Source organism: Camelus bactrianus, chromosome 17 (assembly GCF_048773025.1).
Source record: "Camelus bactrianus isolate YW-2024 breed Bactrian camel chromosome 17, ASM4877302v1, whole genome shotgun sequence".
In the NCBI taxonomy this organism is placed as follows: Eukaryota; Metazoa; Chordata; class Mammalia; order Artiodactyla; family Camelidae; genus Camelus; species Camelus bactrianus.
The window spans coordinates 6,610,268-6,626,449 of record NC_133555.1 but is presented as its reverse complement, the minus strand read 5'-3'; the positions used below and the strand labels follow the sequence as shown (position 1 = coordinate 6,626,449).

Genomic DNA, 16,182 nt, shown 5'->3' with positions numbered 1-16,182 from the left:
CCACCCCATTCCTAGTCCCCAAGAGTAAATATCATTACCAATCAGTAAGAACTATCATACTCTTTTTCACACACACCCAAATACACAAAGACACACATTTTTACAAAAACAAAAAAACCCCACAGGATTGTAATACACACACACACACACACACACACACACACACACACATACAGGGGGTTCAGGTTTAGGTTTTTTTTCCTCATTCATCAGTAATTTACATGACTACTAAATATCCTTTGACTTTCAAAAGAGGATACAGCAAACTTAAGGTTACCAGGAGGGGAAGGGGGCAGGGAGGGAGAAATTGGGAGTTTGAGACTGGCAGATACAAACTACTATGTACAGAATAGATAAATGACAAGGTCCTACTGTATATGTACAGCACAGGAACTCTATTTAATGGCGTACAGTAACCTGTAATGAAAAAGCATATGTATATACATGTGTATAACTGAATCATTATGCTGTGCACTAGAAACTAATACAACATTGTAAATCAACTATACTTCAATTTAAGAAATGGGGGGAGGGTGGCGAGGGGAGGGACACACAGACAGTAACGCTGCTGAGTTTACTACAGTCCAGGTCCAAGTATTTCAAGTTTATGAAACCTGGGGCACTTGTAAAATGCAGGTTCAAAGGTCCCACCCCAAGAGATTCTGAAGCAGGTGGCCCAGGAGTCACAGTGGGGAAAACACTGAAATAGGCAAAGAGAGCATCATGCCTGTCTAAGACTTTCTAGAACCTTCCTTTCCCAGCTGCCCATGCTGGTAACACCGCCTCTACTGACGGCTTTCCAGCACTGCCCCATTCTCCTCTCCTCTCTAATCTGCACTCACGGAGGGCGTCACCTTAGGCTCAGGATCACTGGACTCAATGCTGGTGACCTTCTTATTGGTTTAGCTAACATTTCCACTGTTCAGTGACCGCTCCTGCGTGCCAAGAAGTGTGCTGGAAAATCTGATGTGTGTTATTTCAACTAGTTCATGCACACAAACACACACACACACACACACACACACACACACACACACACACACACACACGAGTGAGGTACTGCCATCCCCATTTTTCAAATAAGGTAACTGGTGAGGAATTATCCCTAGCTTTCTTATCTTTCTTGGATTAAAAACAACAACAACAAAGGACTTACCATTCAACTGGTAAGCCATAAGCAAGGCTCAAACCCAGCTCTGTGCAATTTAGTCCACAGCACAGTCCCCCATCACAGCTGCCTCCCCCCACAATCCATAGTCTTGTCTCACCTTCCTTCTGTGACTTTAATATAACTCTATCCAACCAAGACGGATTTCAACCCTCTTCAGTTGATCCCTGGCTTTAATTTCACCTTAAAAGCACTTATCTTACGATTATATTTACCAACTGGGAATAACTATTATAAAATTCCTTTTCTGGAACCATTTTTATCTTTTACACAAAGAGTTGTATATTTCTCTTAGAAGCAGCACTCTTCCTGACCCCTTAAATATTTTCATGGCTTCTGACCCTTCTCTAAATGGAAAGATGGTTCTCTCTAGATCTTAAATAACTCAGGAAATAACAGGGGTGAGATAAGCTTGGCCAATATGATTAAGCTTTACAGATCAGTATCAGAAATCACAACATTCTCAGCCATTTGGATCCATTTGCTATAGGTAACCCCAAGAACTCCAAACCAACCTTTCATTAATACTCAACAGTTTGGTAATTACGAGTTAAAATTTGGCTTCCTCACAGAATTATAAAGTCTATGAGGGCAAGGAACATAGTAGGAACTCAATAAATACTTGCCAAACTAAATCAAAGTGAACTGGCCCACCAGATACTCAGTATTTCTTTCCCACTATTCCCAACAGCCTAACAATTCTGTGTCTCTGGCAGGGAGCAGCAGGGCCTCCACCATTTTTGGTGCAGAGTTTCCATGGCAACATTACGCCAAGTATGAGACCTAGCAAAACAGAGATACTCAGGATAAGGCCTGAAGCAGAAGGATCAGGCCAAAGCTAAAGCCCCAGATTAGCTGAGGGACAAATACACTCGAAAGACCACAGCCAGGCAAAAGGTCAAGAGTCCAAATGACTGGGGTCGGAGATCAAGGAGTAATCAGTTACCAGTGTCAGAAGTGAGAGAGCAGCTCTGGTTCTGCCTTAGTTTCCCTGAGATGATCTATCTTCAGGGGATTCAAAATGGACTGTCTGGAGAGGCCACTGATCACCATAAAGATGCTGTGAACTGAAAAGTAACATGCTGGCCAACTCTGCTTGGAAACGTCCTGCTGGGACAATGGTTGGGGAGCAGCCACGTTGCTCGGCCAGTTTGCACTCTTCAGTACAAATGAAATCAGAGAAGAGACACCCACGCTTTTGTGTCCCTGAGGGATCCTGAGGTGCTTCACTGGTAAGGGTCCTCTCATGGTATCTCTCTCTGGTTCCCCGTAAGGCACTCTAAGCTACGGAAGGTCCCCCCATGGAGCTGTCCCCTCTCACCAAATTCCAATCTCTACCCACCTACAGGAATCTTTTCTGTTTGACAAAGAGTTGGACAACTTACTGATCTACAGTAAAATGTATTCTGAAAATACACTCACTGGCCATCAGAAGCAAGGGGATGGCAGGTTACCACTGCTGGGAGCAGACCAGCAATTAGGAGTCCCAAAAGTACCACCGATGACCAGGGACACGGGCAGAGGAACAATGAGGAAAGGTACCAACATATTTTTTGCCTTTGACAAGACTCTCCTTTTAATACTTCATGCCAAAGGCAGGAATGGCTGCCTGGGTACCAACAAGGAAGTGAGACTCTGAGGGACCAGGAAGGGGACATTTGTTAGCTGAAAGTAGCTGGCACAGATGCGGATACAGGGGAAGTTCTTGCTGAGTGTTATACAAATCTGGTGGGACAGAAGTGGCCTCCAACAGACTAATTCCTAGTCCTCATGGACCATCAAAAGCATGAGGGAGGTCACGCTTCTTGACTGATATTATCACTTGGAAAAGTCTGTTTATTTTTAGGCCATACTCTTATTTCAAGCCCTAGGCCTATAGGCCTATGAAGATTTGCCTATCTGCTTTATTTTCGTAACTTTTCATTAAAGATCTATGATCCCATTTTTGTTATATATAGATATAAAACAGATCTGATAGAGATATGAAGTCTGACAGGTAATATATTGAATGTTTACAGTGATTATCTCGGGTAGTGGCTTCTAGATTCTTTTTCCCTATATTTTCAAAACTTTCAAAATAATGAGCATGTATTATATCCAACCAGAAAAAAAATGTTATCAAAAAAATAAGACCCTCATCCGCTATCTCCAAGGTAAAAGGGTCACAGGAGCCACTAGTTAGAAAGGAACTTCATACTCCTCTCACTGCTAGAATTACCTCCCACCGCAGCTACTTTGGATTTCAGCCACATCAAACTTCTCCCCACTTCCCAAGTAGCCAGGCCCTCTCATGAACCCCATGCCTTTGCACATGCTGTTCTGTCTTCATGAAATGCCTTTCACCACTTGGAGAGCTTCTACCCATCCTTTAAAACCCTACTCAAAAGTCCTTTCTTCTAGAAGAACTTCTCCAGGCTCTCCCCAGTAAAGCTGTTACTTTCACTCGGAGTTTCCAAAGTGCCTCAGTACTTACTATACTGGATTATAATCAATTAATCTATTTTTGTAACTATCTTTCCTAGAAAACTGTGAGTCCATCAAAGTCAGGGACAGGCATCATATTCCTCACATTTTTGTGTCCCTATATCAACCACATACTAGGAACTCAATTAACAGAAAATAGGAAATTCCCTGCAGCATCCCTGAAAGTGTCCACCTGGTCTCCCTACCCCATTCCCCTCTAAGCCATTAGGTGGATGCCTCTGCATAGATACAATTGATCCTTCTTTTGATTCTTCGTCTTCTTGAATTATCTCTCAGTCAGGGCTTGGGAAAGCCTGGATCTGCTTTATTATGTGCCTCTAAACTGAAATTCCCAGTATAATCCCATGCACCCTGAAACAGAGCAGATACATGTGCTTATGTATAAAGTCCATCACAAGGGCATCAACATTCACCACTCACCCAATCTTACAGTTACTTATTACACACCAAATGGTGTTCTAGGTACTAACAGAACATAAATGAACAAAAGGTCTTGTTCTTATAGACTTTCATTTCTGGTCAAAAGAAACAAATAAAAAAGAAGGGACAGTATCATACAGCTATAAGTGCTCTCCTGAGACTTCAAGTCAGCTGATTCAATAGGTGCTCCCAAGCTACTTAAGACTGGGTGGTGAGGAAGTGACATGCAAGCCAAGAGTTGAATACCTAGAAGGAGCCAGCCATGTGACAATCCAGGGGAAGAAGATTCCAGAAAGAAGGAAAAACTAAGTGTGAAGTCCCAAATAAGGTACCAGGTTGGAACCAAGGGAGTGGAGAGGTGCGGGAGCCCAAGATGGGCAGACCACAGCTTTGTAAGCCCAGCTGGGGGGCTGGATTTGATTCTTGAGCTGTGAGATGCTACTGGAAAGTTTGAAACTAGGAAGTGACACGGTTAGATTTAAACTATGTAAGGACTGCTGCAGACTGCAGTGGGGGGAGCAGACTGTGGGGACAAGAGAAGAAGCGGGGAGACCAGTTAGGACAGTGGCTTTAACTGGGGCCTATTCCCCCCGCCTCAGGGGCTGTTTGGCAGTGTCTGCAGACATTTTTTGTTGTCACAACTTGGAAGAGGGAGGGTGCTACTGGCATCTAGCAGGTAGAGGTCAGGGATGCTGCTCAACATCCCACATTGCACAGGACAGCCCTCCCCCCCAACAAAAAGTGATGCAGCCCCAAGTGTCAGTAGTGCGGAGGCTGAGAAGCTGTGAGTTAGGAGGATGTTGCCTTGGTCCCAGCAAGAGGTGATGGTGGCCTGGGCCAGGATGGTGCAGATGGAGAAGGATGGAAATTCACTGCATTTAATATTTGGAAATACTGAAGGTTTTTCTCCCATATATCCTTAGACCTCCTAGACCTTATTCAGGCAGGGAGGGAGGGCATTGTGCTCAGTGCCTCAGGGGTAATACAGAGAAAGACTGAATTCTTGGCTTTTGACTTTAAAAAACTCAGCCTTCAGGGAGAAATGAAAGAATGTGGGTTATGCAGAAATTGACACAACATTGTAAACTGACTATACTTCAACTAAAAATAAATAAATAAACAAAAACTAAAAAAAAAAAGTTTAAAAAATATATATCCTGATAAGTTTTTATTAAAACATTAAAAAGCACAAATAAGACAGATTTGCTTAAGAAAAAAGCAAAAAAATTTTTAAAAATTTAAAAACTTTAAAAAATTCATTTTAAAAAATCCTTTAACTTCCCAAAAAACGGACACTATCAAAGAAACAATGTCCCATTTCACTGAATACCTGATCTGCAGCTTCACATATAACTTCATGGATGTGGATACTTTGTTCCTCTAATTTTAATGTACTACTTGATGCCCAAAAGGTTTTCTTCCATTATGGTCAGCCTTGTTAGGGCCAAAAAATTACTCATTCATAAATAAAATACTATAAGAACAGGAAAAAGTGGACCCTAACTTTGAGAGAATGTCTAATGACAAAGAGCCAGGGAGCCACCCCTCCTAACCCCCGCATCCCTCCCATTCCCCACACACAGATAAAGATTCTGGGAGTCAGCAAAGCAAGGTGTGTGTAGACATGACAGATCTGTAAGAAAATAATCTGCATCCTGCCTCACCTATGACAAGCCCGAGGAGCGAGGGCGATGAGGGAACATCCATACAGATTTGCAGACTCTGAGAACGGAGGAGCTGCACCACTTCCCAGGCAGTGCTCTCGGGAGACCCTGAAGGAGAAGTGAGTGCTGGGCATGGCAAGACAGGCCTGAGACTACTGTCCAGAGTCTCTCTCCACCCAGCATGGTGTGTGAGCCCCAGGATGGCCCCTGGTACCTGCAAATCTCACAGAAGGAGCTGAAGAGGGGAACGTGCAAAGCGGCCTCAGGTTTGGAACAAAGAAGGCTCACTGGCAGGGCCGACCACTGAAGACCCAACAGAAAGGAAGGTATCCCAGTAGTTGACAAAGCAGACTGATGATAAACCACAACAGATGTCCCTTGGCACTGCCCTAGTCCCCCTGGACCTCGGGAAACAACACTGGAGGAAAAAGGAGGAAAACCCCAAATTCACTTGGATTTATTTCTGCCACCCCTAGTAGAAAAGAGATGTGAAATGTAAATCAAGTTACCAAAAAGTCAAGAAAAACATATTTTTATTGCACCTGGATTTGTGGCTGAGATCTGTTCACTCTGAGGCACCACAGGCCACGGGCTTCTGTGTGTTCATCTGCACCATTATCACCTGAGATCGACTGTACAATCCCAGGGGCAGCGGCCAGGTCCACTCAGGGCCCTGTGCATGCTACCTGCAGCTGAGTGCGCCCCCAAACTGTCACATGCAAATAGGCACGTGCCACACACATTGATCAGAGGACAGCTATGGCAAATCACCATTTGAATCAATGGTTGAGCGCTCAGTAATTGGAAATGTCAAAACCCACATTTTCTAAGTGACCTCAGAACACCACACTGATGTCACTTAGATAAGCTGGACATACATTTGTTTTATCTCTTCCCCTCTTCAAATGGTTCTTTTAGAAAAGTATAAGAATTAGGGAACTGTACAAAAGGCAAAAAGAGAAAGAATCTGAATAATCCACAAATTGCGTAGCTGTCCAAAATGCCATCTCAGGAACAGTCTTGTGGGATTGCCCATGAAAAAGGTTTACAAGACTGAATAAGTTGGAGGAAAGTATGTGGCCCCCAAATTCAAGGTTCCCATAAGTCCTGTGGGAAACAAACCAATTTAATTCATTTTCTACTAGAACCTCCAAAATCTATTTGACCACAGAACAATTTTTTCCACCCAACGCCCCTTTACATCCAATTTAATGGAACACACCTCAGGGAACACCACTCCAAATACAAACTGGCCTAATGATTAAACAAATGAAGAGAACAGAGCCAAACCCCCACTGTTAGCCAGCCAAGATATTTTATAAACACCAACAAGCCATTAGGAACAAATCACTTACAAGTGAAACCAAGCCCAGGATACAGCTTGCTGGGGCCTTTATTAGGTCAGGGGTTCTGAATTGAAACTCAGCACCTTTCAGAAGTCAACCCCTGTCCCCTTCCTGGCAGCTACCAGGACAGGACCCAGTTTCTGAACCAGCCTAACCTCATCTCGTCCTGACTTCTCCCATTCTTACCCTGTTAGATCCTCGCCTCATCCTGTTTTCCAAGGTACCATTCAGCTCTGTCTCCCAGGCAACCATCACCATCCAGGCTTGACCCACTCACCAGAGCAATTCAACTCCATACGGTTACTAATCACTCACTAGATGCCTGGCACAAGGCTACAGCAATAAGCCGAGAAGACAGAGCTTTCGCCTTCGTGGAAATATGGTCTGGAAGTACCTGCAAGCCAGATCCCTTCTCTGCACATCAGTTTCCACAGCTGGGGAGGAAAAAACCTGGGAGAGTTGGACCAGAAGACATCTAAGAGTTCTGGTTCTGTATCTCCAGGTTGGTGGAGCCTCCATCAAACTTCCAGTGGGTACTTTCCCCAAGATGACTCCCTAGGGTGGGAGTGAGGGATCTGACACAGCTAGGTGGCATCAAGGGGAGATTGGAGAGGTGGGATTAGAAGGAGCATAGAAATGTTAGGAAGGGCAGGAAGTCAAAGTCTAAGACCCACCCCGGACTGGCCTCTCAGTGAAGGAATCCCTGGGTTTCAGAGCCGAGTTGCCCTGGCATGCATCTGGCCTCCCTGTGCACAACCAGAAGGCAGAAAGCCTCCACTTTAACCCTGAGCTCTGCCACTGTTCACTGAGCCATCTGATACAACTTATCTTATTTCTCTGAACTTCAGATTTCAATCTATAAAATGGGAATAATAATGACTATCTCACAGAATTTGGGGGATCACAAAATGAGATATCATATATACGACAGAGACCTAGACAGAAATAAAAATTAATTACCTCCCATTGCTAAACAAAGCTGTATAACCTGAAGCATGGCTTATAACAGTTACTGAATGAGTGAGTGAGCGAGTGAGTGAGTGACTGAATGAATGAGTAAGTGAATGAGTGAATGAAAACCTGAAGCATGGCTTGTAACAGTTACTGAATGAGTGAGTAAGTGAGTGAGTGAATGAACAAATAATAGAGGTTTCTGGAAAGGAAATGTCATCTCTAACATACAAACTCTGGTGGTGAGATCTCTGGAAACAGCCAATAAAAAACCCCAGATCCACTGATTTCTCAGACTGGGAGGTGCCTGATGTGCAGTGCTCCCCAGCCACATCCCACCATGACTGTGACAAACATCACCTCATCAAACACCACCTTGGCTTTCAACACATCAGCCTTCACCCAGTCTCCATAAATAAACATCTCCCCTATCAGAGAGAAACAAGGAAATTCACCAAACCATGAGGAATATTTCCTTACCCAATAAAGCCCCTACATTCAATGTAACAGAAAGTATGATTTTGTTATAGGTTGAATGTTCATATCCCCCTGAGATTCATACGTTGAAGCCCTAACCTCCAACGTGATGGGGTCTGGAGGTGAGTGGGGCCTCTGTGCAGTGACTGGGTTTAGATAAGACCCTGAGAGTGGCGCCCATGATGGGATTAGTCCCCTCCTAACAAGAGGAGGAGAGAGAGCTCTCTCTCTCCACACACAGAGGAAAGACTGTGTGAGCACAGCAAGAAGGCAACTGTCTACCATCCAGGAAGTAGGCTCTCACTAGGAACCAAGTCTGCTGGCACCTTGATCTTGGACTTCTCAGCCTCCTGAACTGTGAAAAATAAATGTCTCCTGTTTAAGCCACCCAGCCATCCATGGTATTTTGTTATAGGAGCCCAAGCTAAGACAACTGTCAAGGAAAATATAACTCGAGCTTAGTAACTTAGCAGCCATTCCCTCAAACTGATTGTATTCCAAGCATATTGGGGAAATAAAAATGACCCCAAGCATTTGTGCCCTCAAGAGTTCATGGCCAAAGGATGAAACACAAAATTGTAATAAAGAATAGAATAATAAGGCTCAGAATAGAGGGGCAGATGTGAGGGAACCACTAGTTCTGCCTAGAAGAGTTATTAGGAGGGTGTCATGGAAGAAGGGATCATTTGAGCAGGCATTGACGGATGGTCAGGAGTTGGCCAGACGAAAAAGAGGGGAGGAGGAGAACAAAGGCATGAATGAGGAAGTACTTGGAGGTGAAAAGGGGTATGAAGAATGCAGGGATGAGGAACTGGTCTAGCGTGGTTATGAGAGTGCAGGCCTATTACAGAGAAAACAACTGAAGGTGGAACAGGTAAGTCAGCTGCCAGCCCATCACCAAGACTCTTTATGGACTTCAATTTGTAGGCCAGAACTGCAGGCTGGTGGGCACGGGCTGAAACTCTGCAATGGACAGGCATGTTCAGGTAGCACAGGGTTTCTTAAAAACCTTAAAAATCAGGAAATTTTTATCATAGCCTTGGATTTGGCAAAAGATTCTTAGATATGACACCAAAAGTATGAGAAAAAAAAGAAAAAAATAGATAATCAGAGATTTATAAAAAGTAAAAACTCTTGTGCTTCAAAGGATTCCCTTCGGGAAAAAAAAAAAAGGGGGGGGGGGGGAGATAACCCCCAGAGGGGATAAAATATTTGCAAATCATTTATCTGATAAAGAACTTGTATCTAGAATGTGGAGAAGAACTCTTACAGCTCAATCATGAAAAAGGTGATCCAATTTTTTAAATATTTTTTAAGTTAAAATTTTAAATATTTAAAATAAAAATCAGGAGATTTTGTTTTAAAATCCAGCTGCCCTGGAAACACTGAAAGAACTGACCACTCTGGGCTCACAACCCTTCCTGGCAGGGATAGGCTAGAGCTGAGCTGTGGCCACCTCTTCTAAGTGAGCTCCCCAGTCAGCCACAGTCCCCATTTACTCCACAATGTTCCCCAACTCAGCCTACTTTCCTCACTGAAGCCTACTGAAGGTGGGGAGGGCTCCTAAGGTCATTATCCAATCACTCTATGGCATAATCTCTTTAAGATTAAATTTATTCTGGTGCTGAGTTGAAAGTTTTTTGTGTTCTGGTTTTTTTTAGTATCTTTTTCTTCACTGATTTTATCAACATATTCCAAGAAAACTCTTAGGAAGCCAAGAATGTATCATATATTTTGCATTTCTCACAGCACCCAGCTCAAGACTAAGAGCAAAGTTGATACTCAATGTTTATTGAATGAATGCATATATGAATGAGTAAATAAATGCTTCTCTGTGATCTTCAATATCTGCTCTTCTTCCCCCAAATTCCAGACTTACGCCATTAAGAGGATGGCCTAAAATGAATATGGATGCGTAAAAAAACAAAAACAAAAACAAAAAAAACACTGAAGTCAATCACTGCATTTCTATTTTCATTTTCTGTTAGAGTGAACTGGAAATGGGAACTCTGAATAAATGCAGAACAGACCATTATGTCTGACAGCAAGATGAATTAGAGCCCAAGATACCGGAGAATACCCGCAAGTAAGATTACCAAACACTATCAGTGATCTTTGAGGGAACTGGGAAAAACAGGATAGGTGCCAAAGAGCTGGAGATGGGCAAATGTTCTGATTTTCAAAAGAGGTGAGAAGTTATAGCTCACCAGCTCCAGACTAGAGAATATAATGTCACTCTTGAACAGATTCATAAAGGGACACTTGCAAGCACCTGGGAGAGGAAGCAGTGTCCACCTGGAGCCAGCACAGGGCCACCAAGAACAAGTCACATTAAATTCATTTCATTTTCTTCTCTCTGACAAGGTTCCTAGCTACTGGTTGGAGAAATATAACAGATATATATGGTGCAATGAGGGGGTGGGCAGTGAAAAAGGCTAATTCAACCCTTGGGCTATATTAATAGAAGCATTACGTACACCATAAAGGAAGTGATAGTTGTTTCCTTTCTCTGACCACATCTAGAGAATCTTTTAGAACTCAGTACCACTCTTGAAGAAGACTTTTGACTGTACTGTCTTTTGGAGGTCCATTTGGCAGTCTCTTGAAAAGCATAAAGCTCGATTCCAGATTACTGACATCTGTTGAAAAAACTGAAAGATCTGGCTAGGCCTACATTCTAAATAGTAACAACTGGCTGAACCCAAGTGGCGACTGCCCATTTGGACAGGACACGCGCTCTCGGGCCTCCCATCATCACCACGCCCTCTTATACTGCCCTGGCTGAGGTGGTAGGCCAGCTGCCACAAATCATCTTACTGAGCCAGCTTCACTCACTGATTCTATTTGCCAAGAATTCAAAGACACTGGAGTTTGCAACCCAGGATGCAGTAGCTCCAAAGGAGGGTGAAGATGATAAGCAGCAGTGAACCATCTTATATGAACAAATGACAAATAAGCATAGTCCAGGGATATGATCAGAATCTCCAAACACCCAATGGGCAGTCATGGGGAAGAAGCACCTGTCTTGTTCTATGAAGTCCCAAGTTATAGAACCAAAACATGGATGAGAGACATACTCAACGCAACATAAAAACTGCTTACAACAGCCAGAGCGGTCCAAAACTAGAATGTGTGGGCTTGGGAAGTGGTGAGTTCCCCATCACTGGAAATGTGCAGCCTATGGTATACTACTGGGTTGCAGGTAAATAATCAGAAGGATTCAAGTATCTAAGGAGGCAAGAGAAGATTCTGAGATTTTTCACAATAGAAAAAAAAAATCTGTTTTAAAATATTCCTTTTTGTTAGGTCAGTAAATTCTTCAAAAAGAGAAAAAAGAGACTCAGCCAAGAAAAAACTCAGTATCATTTTTAAAAATCAAAAGTTCCCCTCACAAAATGCACAGAGAATAAAATCTGTCAAACTAGGTGGAATGTTTGCACCAAATTGGCCAAATGATACCCAGGGAGAAAGGTAATTGGCATCAGGCATTATTTTGGTGATTGGTCAAACGCTCTTCAGAGGCAAGCAGCAAAGGCAGGGGAGGAAAGTAAGAGGGTAAACAATGGACCGTGACTGAGAGGCAGCCAGTCTCCACCACAAGACTGCCATCTGCTACTGACATCAATCCTTCAAGGGGCAGCTTCAGGCAAACAGTGTACTGGGGACACTGGGCCTGGAAGAAAACCAGCTGCCTTCATAGCTCTCACCTTGTGACCTTGGGCAAGTCATGTAACATTTCAAGGCCTCAGTCTCCTCATCTCTAAAACCGAGCTCCTACATACCCCTTCTGTACTTGGTGTACGCCAAGGGGGGTGATGTCTCAAGCCCTGTACACATGTCAGTAGTTACGATGAGGATGAACAAACAGAATTTTGAATGAAAAGATTCCAGACAATTTCAGGCACAGCAGCATCCTGACCTAAATTGTGTGGTTGTCAACCCTAAAGGAATGAAATTAAACTCCTTTAGCCAGAATGCAGAGACATTTAGAGTCTGGAAGAGACCAGCTCATTTGAACAAATTTCCTGGTGAAATATATTCCCTTGCCCTTGCTAATTAGTTGTTAAAATAAAGGTGAAAGGTAAAAAGTAAAAGAATCAGCCAGAGCAATAAATGCCTAATTGATCCTCAAACAAACTTCATGGGCCCAGGGGTAGCAATCCTTCAAAAATGAGATAAGCACATTTCCTACCAAGACAATGTTTATAAAAATCCCAAACTGTTCAAAACTCAGCATACTCTTCTCTATTATGGCATTTTTCAGAGGAAACTCCGTTTAAAAAAATAATAATAATCAGCCAAGTTAGTCTTATAAAACATAGACTCCCTAAAAAAGTGTATATGCAAAGGCTGAAACCAGGCTTTTGTATTGAGCAGTTGGGAGAATTCAGATCTCTGACCAATAAAGGGCTGGTTTCTAAATTTTCAGCAAGGCTGAAACATCTTCAAGTCCCTGTTTTCTACATGGAACTGAAAACTAAAGAGGAAGAGCCCAGGGATGAGCTGGGTTTTCTGCTCATTTCACCCTGGGGATCCACTGAGAGGTGATTCGCATGCCAGGTTTGACCAGAACTAAAAGGCAGAAGACGGCTAGTGAGCCTGGAAACAAAACAAAGCTCTCCCCTGATGGCTGCTCCCCTCCCAAAGTTTCCCAAGCATCTTAAGCGTGTACAGCAGCTGTGATGTGCGGCCTCCCGCCGCTCCTGCGGAGGCCACCCGACTTCCTGGGTCACTGAGCCTTAAGCAGCAGCAGCACCCAGAAGCAGGTGTGGCAACCTCAGGTCCCTGGAGCCCCAGATAACTAGCTTGCTCAATAGTCCGCCCGTAACCTCAGGGGCAGGCCTCGGCATCCCCTGAAGATGCATTTTATCTTTACTCTTTCTACCAGAGACCACAACACACCCTGTGTCGCAACTCGGAGAACCGTGACAAGAAAGAAAACAGATGCCAAGAGGCACAGGCCCAGGCTTCCCTTGGGGTACATCCTGGGAGAAACCGTAAGCATGGTGGATGGTGCTTTTAGGTTTCCCTTGCCAAGGCTGAGCCTGGAACTCGGGAGGGAGAGAGAAGCCCCAGTCTGGCTTGAATAAGGATTCTGCCTGGGTTTGTCTATGCGATTGTGTCCGGTTTCCTCTTTCGCCTTGCAAGTGTGGATTTAGGGAGCGGCTTCTGAAAGAAGTGTGCACCCAGTGAGCGGCACCAAAGCTGGAACAAGCAGCCAGAGGTCATCTCACCCTCCTGGCAGGCTTCCCCTGGCAGCACGGAAGCCAGGCAGCGCCTACCCGCCGAACCCGCACACTGAAGCTGTTGGCGTTCAGTGAAGGCTGATGACCCTAAACGCTAGTGCACAGTGGTGATCGGGGCTGCACACTGCGAGAGAATACATTTTCTGCACCAAGCTCCCTTTTTATGCCTAAATGCCTGCATTAGTTTGGATCAATATGCTCCACAACAGTTAACCCATGGCAACCCAGGCCAGCCGAGAGTCACCGACAAAGAAGTGCAGCCCAGGGACACCGCTTCCCCGTGCACATGCATGTGAATTCCAGCCCAGAGAAAGGGGCACAGGCGAAGCAACAACAAAAACCAAAAAGGAGAAAGAAAAAAAAAGCAGATCATAAAATAATATGCATCATATTTAAGGGCTTTTTTAGGGCGGGGAGGGGAGGAGGCAGTGACTGTCAAAATGGCCTTAGAGTGGCATGTCACGGCCAAGATGATGGAGTATCCGCGACACTCCTAAAGCCGGGCGTAGGAGCCTCCTCACACACCTGCAATGCAGTGATTGCAGCCCATTCTACAATTTGTCCTCCCAGCGCCAGCGGTCTCTGCAGTTGAAACCAGTCCGGACTTGTACGGCTGCCACTGTTTCTCCTCACAATAAGATTATTGATGCATAACAACATTTCAGGATGGCAGGGAGGAAAAGGGGAAAATAGCCAAAGCAAGAGAAAAAGGAAAGGGGAGGGGAGGCATGACTCCCAGCCCGAATCTCACCTTTTATTTGGGCTTCATATTCGGCAATGATCTCTTTGTCTTTCTTGAACTTAGTTTGAGATGACATCTTCCAACGTGGCCAAAGGCACTGACAGGCTGTTGGATTTATTGCTCCTTTTCTTCCCGAGTCCTCTCTCCAGCCCTGGTAGTCGCACGGTTCTGGTCGATTTCACAGGTGTAGGGGCTAATCTCTTTCAGGGCTGCAGAGCCAGGGGAAAAATCCCTCTCGTTCTCAGAGGAAAATTCTCTTTACTCGCTGAAAAATGTCTCTAGTAGCTTGGTCTGATCAGCTCCTCTTGCAGAAGAACCACCACCCTAGGAGCACAGTAACCTGCCCGAGATTTTCAAGATTTTTCTTCCAAAAAAATAATAACTGGGAGTACTCACACACACACACACACACACACATACACACACTCACGCGTGCACTCGCACACTCATCCAGACACACACACAGTTGTGATGCACACACACACCCTCACACTCGCTCACACACACTCACACACACACACACCCATCCACGAGAGGCGCGGCGCCTCCTTGGTCGTGCAGTCAGCCTCCGGCTGGCTTTCAAAGGCTCTGGTAAGGAGATGGTCAGGTTGCCAAAGGGCCGGTCATCTCGCATCCTCCCTCCCTTCCGCGCCTCTGGTCTGATGTACAGTGAGGCTCAAAGCCAGGAGAGCGAGGTGGAAGTTCTCCTGCTGCAAGGCTTAAGCTCGGGTGAACCAGGGGCCGGACTGCTCGCCCTGCAGGGCTGGCCGAGCGCTCCCCCACGCTCTCGTCACCAAGCTCCACCTCCCGGATTTTATAACAACTGACACATTGTAGCCTACAGGAGAGCAGAACTCACTGCAAGCAAAAAGGGGAAGAAACGCTCACAAAAGGGAAGGAGGCAGGAAAAAGAACGGAGCTGGGAGGGCCTGAGAGGCCCCTGCAAACTCCTACCATTATAGTTGGCTGAGGGATTTTTCCTCCAAAAACTCCAAAAGGTCCACCTTTTTTTTGCAGTGTGCAATTTAATTCAATTTCTCAAAGCACGACTAGGTGACAGTTTGTCACTCTGCCGGAATTGTCTAGCAGAGGAGAGGGGATGACCCACGTAGGCAAGCTCGTTAATATGTGCTGAGCAATCACAGGGCCACAGGAACAATGCCAGGCGTCTCAATGCAGCTTTGCAAAGCCAGTGGGTGCAAGCTTGAAACCCAGCTGCCTCAGGGTCTTGTGGGCTTTAGGTAAATCAATGACTCATTGAGCCTCAGTTTCCTCACCAGTAAAATGGGTTCTCTCTGGAGGCTTTTCATTCATTCTTTCGACAAATATTTACTGAAAGCTTACTATAGGTCAGGCATTGGTCTGGGTATGGGGACACAACATTGATCAAACTAGGCAAAACAAAAACAAAAACAAAAACAAACACAAAAACAAACAAACAAAAAACTACACAAACACACACAAAAAAAACCCTCCCTGCCCTCCTGGAGAGCCAGGGTCTCCAAATCACCCAAATCTGGGAAGTCAGCACCAGTTGTGTTAATATTCTCAATAAAAGCAGCCCTGTGCAGAACTCAGAATGCATTGTGAATGGTGCCTCTTGGAGTTGTGCAAGACAAGAGGCCCTGGGAGGGGACGAAAAATAAACAAAATGAGTAAATTATTATAATATGGCAGAAGATGA

General features: G+C 44.7%; 1 protein-coding gene across 5 annotated transcripts in view; it reads right to left on the bottom strand.

Annotated features, from left to right (window-relative positions):
• The window catches only part of SRGAP3 (SLIT-ROBO Rho GTPase activating protein 3), a 288,661-nt gene that overhangs the window by 206,400 nt on the left and 66,079 nt on the right, over window positions 1-16,182 (bottom strand). Inside the window, exon 1 of one of the 5 annotated variants that reach the window (XR_012499859.1) lies at window positions 14,508-15,283. The exons of 2 other annotated variants lie outside the window; for them this stretch is intronic. Coding sequence is in view for 2 of the 3 variants with exons in the window: in XM_074344422.1 (XP_074200523.1) it covers window positions 14,508-14,574 (67 nt within the window). In the remaining variant the exon portion in view is untranslated. Of the gene's footprint in view, window positions 1-14,507; window positions 15,284-16,182 lie in introns of those variants that run through there. 2 more of the 5 variants (XM_074344422.1, XM_045515277.2) reach the window with 2 other exon arrangements.